Here is a 7978-nt window from a genome sequence, read left to right on the forward strand (position 1 = left end):
CAGGTTAAACAGGTCGGGTTGGGCAGATTAAACAGGTCTAAACAGGTTAAACGGATCAGGTTGGGCAAACAGGTTAAACAGGTCGGGTCAAGTTGGATAAACAGGTTACCTGTTTATTAAACAGGTTAAACGGATCGGATCGGGTTACCTATTTAATAAACAGGTCAGGTTCAGGTTGTAATTTCTGACCTGTTTAATAAACAGATCGGGTTCAGATTTATGATTTTCTGACCCGACCTGCATGTGACCCGACCCGTTTATGATCCGACCCGACCCGATTGCCACCCCTGATGACCAATGGGACACGTGGAAAAAGAAAATTCAAATATGCCAAAAAGAAACAACTATTTTAAACTCAAATATCAATACAAGACCAGAAAATTATTTTTTTAAAATTCCGTAAACAGTTAAAAAAACCTGCTTGTACACATAGCGGCTTCAGCAAATCATGCCTTTATTACCATAACTTATTTCTCATTATAATAGTTACTTAGTTCAATAACATGGCCCATAATCATATTCTAAAGCGAGTTGGTCAATTGTTGACCGTATAAATAACAGCAGTCGTTACTGTTATAGTAGCCAATAATAATTTTGGAAGAGCCCAGTATGTGGGAGTACATCTATATTGAAACCTTGGATATCATTCCATCTAGTAATTGAGCACAAAAGCTTCAGGTCAAAGTGAGTAAAGACCCATCACCATCTGTCCTGTTCATGGGCTAGAAAGGTCAAACAATCATCGATCGAACAACCTGACAGGATAGATCACCTGAATTATCATCATGATCTCATCAGTACAATCATCAGATCATCATGCAAACGGCTTTTATGAAAACCATGTGACACAGGTGGAGGAGCCAGAGGCCATCAGTCTCAGATAACAAGGCTGAGCCTAGGGCATCTAGCCCACATAATCCGAGCAAGTTCAAACAAGTGGAGCAGTTTGAGACAGCATAGCGCATGGCCAGGTGATCCCAGTCTCTCCCACTACAGGAGAGGAAGGCATGCAGAATCTGTATACAAAGACTATAATTTCCTCTTTCTCCAGCTACTGATTGATGAAAAGTGGCCCATGGATGGAGGACAGGACAGCCATGATGATTTGATCCATCATACAAAAGAATCCCACTATCATCACCCAGTTCATGGTTCTCTGAGAGGTTTTCTCCTTTCCCGTATGCTATGGCAGCAGCAAAGCTTCTTAAAAGCACAAAAACACTATTGAAATGCAGCCTTCACAAAGACTAAACTAGAAAGAACCGAAAAAGATCCCCAATATCTTGTGAAATGACAATGCACACCTCTTGAAATGCAGTATTTTATTTTCAGTTGTCACAACCTAAGAACATATGCCAGAAAATGGCAAGTTTATTGTCTCTGGACCTCAGACTAGTTAAAGCTGCTCAAAGGCTCACGAATTGCGGGCGAACTTACATTCCTGTGAGCTACCCAAAGCTGTTGCAAAGGTCCCAAGTATCTGAGAGAGCGATGTACCAGTCTCTCGAATCCTCCACCATTAGAAGATGGACTTGAACCATGGAACCTGTGTTTCTCAGCCACTCCGGTAAGCACCATGATGAACTTGCTAAAGATTGATGTTATTTTATTTTTGACTCCTGCATCACTCAATTTCTAAGGCAACTGAAAGTCAAGTGAACTGCAGGAGCAGGTGATAATCTGTAGAGTTGTATCTTCTGGCTGTGACTAACATGGTCACGTCAAAGAACTAACTAGGAAGCTAGCGGAGAAAATGAGATGTTGCTAGTGTTTTCGACCGTCAAGCCTCCAAACCTGCAAGCTTCTTTGGACTCTCTTGAACTGGTAGATAAGTAGAGAAGCAGAAAAATGCATCCAACTCGAAGAAAGTAGCAACTCCAGTCAGCAGTAACCTTTCACAACCCTGGGATAACATCAAGATTCAGAAATGGTGGTTCATAGACATCCAAAGGCTGCAAGATGGTGAAGGGCTTCTCTTGTCCTCTGTCTCAGGTGTAATGGGAGGTTTTCTGTCACATATTCCAATTTTTTGCCCAATTTTTAAGCAAACATACATAAAAAAAAACCAAAGCAGCAGAGATGATACGGGCAGGGAAGGTGGTATGTGTAAATAACTACAGTAGGAAGCATCACAGAAGCCTTCTCTGGAGGATTAGAGCAAAAAATTAAGAGAGCCATAAGGAAAGGAAGCAAACAAAGGGCGGTCAAGTTTCAGTACGATCCGTTGGGTAATGTCCTCAACTTTGATGATGGATGCTCTAATTTAAGAGTAGCAAATGTAGTCCTCAGCAAGAAAACTCAGGAACATGGATTACATGGAAATTCAGAATGTGATTATGTTCCAAGGAAAAATTGGCATTTGACATAGTTCTTCTATTTTCTCTTCCTCTTTTTTCTTCCTATTCTTCGTTCTTCCATCATCTAAGTGGTTGTCAACTTGGTACCTTCCACCTTATAATTTCCTTATGCTCATCACTTTAGTCTGTAGGAAACCTAAATGTTGTTCCCTGTACTGGTATTTACTCTCTTATAATTAAGCAAGTTGCATATCTTTTGCCTAGCTGAACATGCACAACTTTTTCCTTTCACTCTGTAGAGCATTTAGAGATTCTTGTCTTTGCCATCAGATCAGCTCCATGACAGAGGCTCAAAAGGAACATTTCTGAAGAGCATTTTAAGGCCCAAAAGGCAGTTTCTCTTCCGTCAGCTTGAACTGCAGCAACTGAGGAAACAATAGCGAAAACAAAGAAGAAAAGATCACATCTGCCTAGCCCACCCATTCTCTCTCTCTCTCCCTCCCTCCCTCCCTCCCTTCCCCCCCCCCCCCCCCCCCCCGCCTCTTGCCATCTCCTCTTCTCTTATGCTGCCCTCTCTCTCGTCTTGCACTCTCTTAGAGCAGCCACTTCCCTTCTCTTCCCTCATCTTCTCCTCCTCTTTCCTTCCTCCCCCACCTGCGCACCTGCCCCCCAATATGTATGTACATGGATACATCCATAAACACATACATGCGCATATGAACACACATCTATAAACACATACATGCACATATGAACACATGCATGCATGCATGCATACATACATACACGAATACATACATGAATGCATGCATGCATGCATGCTTTTTCAGCTAGTATATTTAGGTTCAAAACATGTACTTGCTCGTTACCAAAAGAAAAACATGTGCTTGCTCCATTCTAGTGAATCATATATTAAAACAAAACTATGCAATAGTTGAATTACCATCTTGAGAATTAAAGGTTTTCGTTTCTTATCTTCTATCTGAAGAACTTGTTCTGGCAAACTACAAATAGAAGCTAGCATCTCAGTCACGAAAGAAAGATTAATTGGCTTCATATCATCTAGACTTGTATACAGAGTTGTTTACTTCCTTTACATCAAGCAAAATGTGTTCTTGGCATTGATTTCTACATATTCAAATGTGATAGGCACATTGTTTTGCATCAGTAACAGTACCCCAGTCACTTCCTAATTTTCTAATCTTAAGTGATGTAGCTGATTGTAGAGGACTTGCTAGAGCATGAATTACCCATTGTCTAGCAAATAAAATTTTTGTACTATATAATGATAATAGAATGAACTACACTCCTGCATCTGTTAGTTAAATCATACCTACTATTTACTATTCAGACTTCACAACCGGACTCAAAAAAAAAAATCAAATAGGTATTTCCCAAATCAAATGATTTTTCTTCTTTCAGTTTGAACAAAGGACATTGACACAAAACTAAAACAATCAACAAGCGATCAAACATCTTCACACAAATTAATTAGTAACAGATAGATATTACAATACACAAGACCATGCAATCCAAGGTTAGCCGTACCGACGTACCGGTGCAGTCCGGTACCGGTATGGTACCGGTACCGAACCAAGCCTAACCGGTACCGTACTGAAAGTGCCACAGCGCGTGGCACTTAGCGTGTGACTTTAGCTACGCGCTGTCTCCCATGAAGAACACCCCGTACTGGTGTGAAACGAGCCGGTTCAACAGACCTTGATGCAATCCATAAACTTAGCATCCAGAAACTAAACTCAAGATTTCCACAAATTAAGAGGGAAAAGCAAGATTCATATTGATATCACTATGTGCCATGAAAAGGCTAATTTACTAAAAACCTACACCATTAAGTTATTTAGAATTTAAATTCAAATAAGCAACTAAAAATAGCCTATACAAAGCTATTCACATGATGCTTCAATCCTCTAATGTATTATCCTGACACATATAATACTAGAGAAACTTACCTGCTTGCCAACATAGAAAACTTCTGTAGGTTCGAATGGCTAGGTATTCAAGCATTGCAATAGATAAGTTGTGATGCACGGATCAGCAGCCTACTTGTCATGTTGGTTTTGAGACCATAACAGTATCTTCAGCAAGTTCAGAACTTCTCCTTCTGTCATTTAACAAAACTATAATTGATACTTGATACTGATTATTGTTTATATAGTCAGAGAGGTAGAAAACATTAAAGTAGAAAAGGCTTGAACATGAACAAACAGAAACAGAAGAGAAATATTTGCTTGACATGATCCCTAAGGTACGTCAAGGACCAGCGTGTATAGATTAGGACAGTCATAGTGAAGAAAAAGCATTGAAACAAGTGACCTCTTATAATAGTAAGGAGTCTAAGGACAGTATCCAGCTTGACAGATCTCAGATTCTAACAGGATCTAGAATTAAAGCATTTGCAGGGTAACTTTGTTCAGCTGCAAGCTTGTGATCAATTATTAGAAATTTTCATGTGAACATATTTGGTCATTGGTAGGAATAAGCAATCGATATCATGGTTTTCCTGCAGACAATCCTGCTTTTACCCATCTGATGGTGTTAATCACAAAATAATAGAAAGTGTCAGACATTATAAGCTTTAATGCTCAAGCTAAAGTGTGCATATGGACATAAAGATATAAATCTTGATAACCTACTTAGGCAAAAGAAATCAAGGCCTGAATGATATACATACCAAGATCCTGCCTTAACAAAATGTTGCTACATGCCTGCTAACATCTCCATCAACTTTATGATCCCTCATTGCTCACTGGGGCTCAATCCCCTTGAGATCTTCTGTAGCTTCTCATTCTTGCACTGGAATTGATCTGTCAATACCTTCTTCTATTTCATGTTTTTCCAGTTTTTGGGGCTACCCATGGACTGGCTAGTTTTCAAGTACAGAGCAGGGTTGCTTTGGAGGTGGAAACAATGCACTTGCTAGGACTTAATTCATGTCCTGTGGACTCCCTCTTACAGGCTTTCGGGTTTTCTTTTGTTTTTTTCATGCAATTCCCACTTCTTGGAATGGCAGAGCCTCCTGAGTACAGATAGTAAAAAAGGAAAGTGATCATTAATCTAGTCATAATGCCAGACCAGAAAGATGATGTGACACTCCAATAACATCTCATCGAGGCCCATGGTAAATTAGTTCAAGAACATCTGCAGCAGAGAATGAACCACAGAACCAGTGACTGCATACTTGCAACCATACAGACATATACCATCAAGCAAGTGCTTCAAATTGGAAAGAGAACCAACAGAATAACTTAATTAACGGACTCAATCTTGCAAGCAGCTAGTGCCTATCAGGAATACTCAACCCTATGGATCCAACAGAGTTTGGAACTTTACTCGCCTTTTGATGCTACCAAATCTGTCATAGCCTATGCCAATCTTACTGTGCACCAGCTTGAGAGCCAAATCAGCATTCCCTGCCTTCCTCAGAGCGTTGATCATAATTGTTCGAACTCTCCCTGGAATCTCACGGCCTCTATCCACAATTCCATCAGCCAGCTTGCAAGCATGCCTGAACCGGCCAGCCTTACACAACACATTAATCATATCTTCATGTGCCGTCTCCGGAATTACTCCCACTGGGGCTAATTCATCCAGTACTTTGCAAGCCAATGCAAACTTCCCTGAGAGACAAAGTCCTGTCGAAAAGGCCCTAAAAGCTGCATCAGTTGGAGTGATACCCTTATCAATCATTGTGTTCCACAGCTTTATCGCCTCCTCATTTTTATGCTTTCTGAACAATGCATCAATGACTATGGTGTAAGTGTAAACTGTTTGATCACAGCCCTCTTTCTCCATTTTGTTAAATAATGCACAAGCTTCATCAATCCTCCCTGATTTACCAAATGCATCTATAAGGGCATTGTAGCAGTATGAGTCACGAACAAGCCCCTTCTCCACCATCTCACTGAAGAGCTTCTTGGCTTCATCAACCATCCCAGCTTTCCCAAACCCATCAATAAGACTAGAATAGAATATGGCATTCACTGGCACAGCACTCTCTTTACAAAAGTTAAACCACTCCATTGCCTTCTCCAGCTTCCCAGCCTTGCACAGGCAATTGACAACCACTCCATAAGTGACTTCATCTGGTGTAAATCCATCATTTTTCATCCTATCAAAGATCACCATTGCCTGGCCCTCATTACCATTCTTGGCAAATGAATCGATGAGTGCAGTATAGATAGCCACATTGCCCCTGCAGCCTCTTCGAACCATGCTTTCCAATACGGCCAATCCCTCAAAGGACTTCCCGTCCTTGCAAAGTCCACCGATCACCAAGCTGTAAGCATGAGGAGGGATCTCCAATCCCCTCTCTTCCATCTCGTGATAGAGGGCCAAGCATTCATAGAACCGACCCTCGGAATAGTGGCACTGGATCAGAGTGAGATACGTGATCTTATCCGGCGCAAGATCTTTCCTTTGTTGCATTTCTTCGAACTTCTGGACCGCCTTTTGTGTCTTTCCCACCTTGCCGTACCCTTTGATCAGAGTGTTATAGGAGACAGCATCGGGACGGACGTCTCCTTGGGTCTCCATGGCCTCGAACACTTTCTCGGCGGAATCCACGAAGGCGGCGTTCACGAGGCCATCCATCAAACAGTTGTAGCTCACCAGGGATGGCTCGACACCGCCCTCCTTCATACGGCGCCAAACCCAGAGCAGCTCCTCCACCATGCCGAGCGACCCGAGGGTGCGGATAAGGGAGGCGGCGGCGGGCGGGGTGAAGCGAAGCTCCGCCCGGTCCCGGATCTCGGCCACCAGCTCCCGTATTTCGTGGGATTCGGCGGGGGTCAAGGAGGAGAGGGCGTCGATGAGGGAGATGTAGGAGTCGAGATTGTGGCCGGGATAGTTCTTCTGACGGGCGGCCCAGCGGAAGAAGCGGAGGGACGCGGCGGGGTGGCGGCGGAGGTCAGGGTGGCGGAGGACGGCAGAGACGAAGGCGGGAGGGAGGCGGAGGAGGAAGCGGCGGCAGAAGGCGTCGAGGGAGGGCTCGAGTGAGGGGGGAGGCGGGTCGAGGACAAGGGAGACGACGCGTGCGAGCCAGGGAGAGGGGGGAAGCGGGGTGTCGTCGGGGCGGCGGCGGGCGAGGTCGGATACGTCAAGGTAAGGGTCGATCCACTCGGGAGGGGGAAGGGGGGAGGGGGCAGCGGACAGGCGGCGAACGGAGGCCGGAAGAGGAGAAGGGCTTGGCGTTCCGCCGCCGCCGCCGCCGCCATGGGAGGACGGGTGGGTAGAAATTGTTTGGATTCGGAGGAGGGAGGAGGACAAGCGGGCGAGTCGAAGGGATGAAGGGGATCGCTTCAGCGTCCTTCGCATCGCGAGAGGAACTGGTGAGGCGGCGAACCTTGCTTCTCTATATATTTCTTGTGTGTCCAGTTAGATTAGCCACTGTCTTTATCATCACCATCATCATCATCATCATCATCATAATAATAATAATTACTATTATTATTATTATAAATATAATAATAACAATAATAATAAATATAAATATAAATTATATTATTATAATAATAATTCTTTATTTTTGTTGTTGTTGTTATTTTGCCCTTTATATGTACTCCCACCTTCAAATTTAGAGTAGACCTTGGATTCGAGTGAAGTATGTAAGTCTTAATGTATATATATGATTTATTTATTTCTATTATAATTTTATTGTTATT

The 7978-nt window shown here is 43.0% G+C and overlaps 1 protein-coding gene across 3 annotated transcripts; it reads right to left on the reverse strand.

The window, feature by feature from the left end:
* Positions 1–437: 437 nt before the first annotated feature.
* Positions 438–7653, reverse strand: LOC103699260 (pentatricopeptide repeat-containing protein At1g03560, mitochondrial). 3 transcript variants are annotated; one of them, XM_039123707.1, is made up of 3 exons: positions 4990–7653; positions 4268–4419; positions 438–1903 (listed from the first exon to the last, which is right to left on the reverse strand). In XM_039123707.1, exon 1 carries the CDS (start codon positions 7629–7631, stop codon positions 5619–5621), a length of 2013 nt encoding a protein of 670 aa, XP_038979635.1. In that variant the 5' UTR covers positions 7632–7653; the 3' UTR covers positions 438–1903; positions 4268–4419; positions 4990–5618. The 3 variants fall into 3 exon arrangements, with proteins under 3 accessions (XP_038979635.1, XP_038979634.1, XP_038979633.1); XM_039123706.1 differs by having other exon boundaries at positions 438–1983; XM_039123705.1 differs by having other exon boundaries at positions 438–2009.
* Positions 7654–7978: the final 325 nt, after the last annotated feature.

Source organism: Phoenix dactylifera, chromosome 2 (genome assembly GCF_009389715.1).
Source record: "Phoenix dactylifera cultivar Barhee BC4 chromosome 2, palm_55x_up_171113_PBpolish2nd_filt_p, whole genome shotgun sequence".
Taxonomy (NCBI): Eukaryota; Viridiplantae; Streptophyta; class Magnoliopsida; order Arecales; family Arecaceae; genus Phoenix; species Phoenix dactylifera.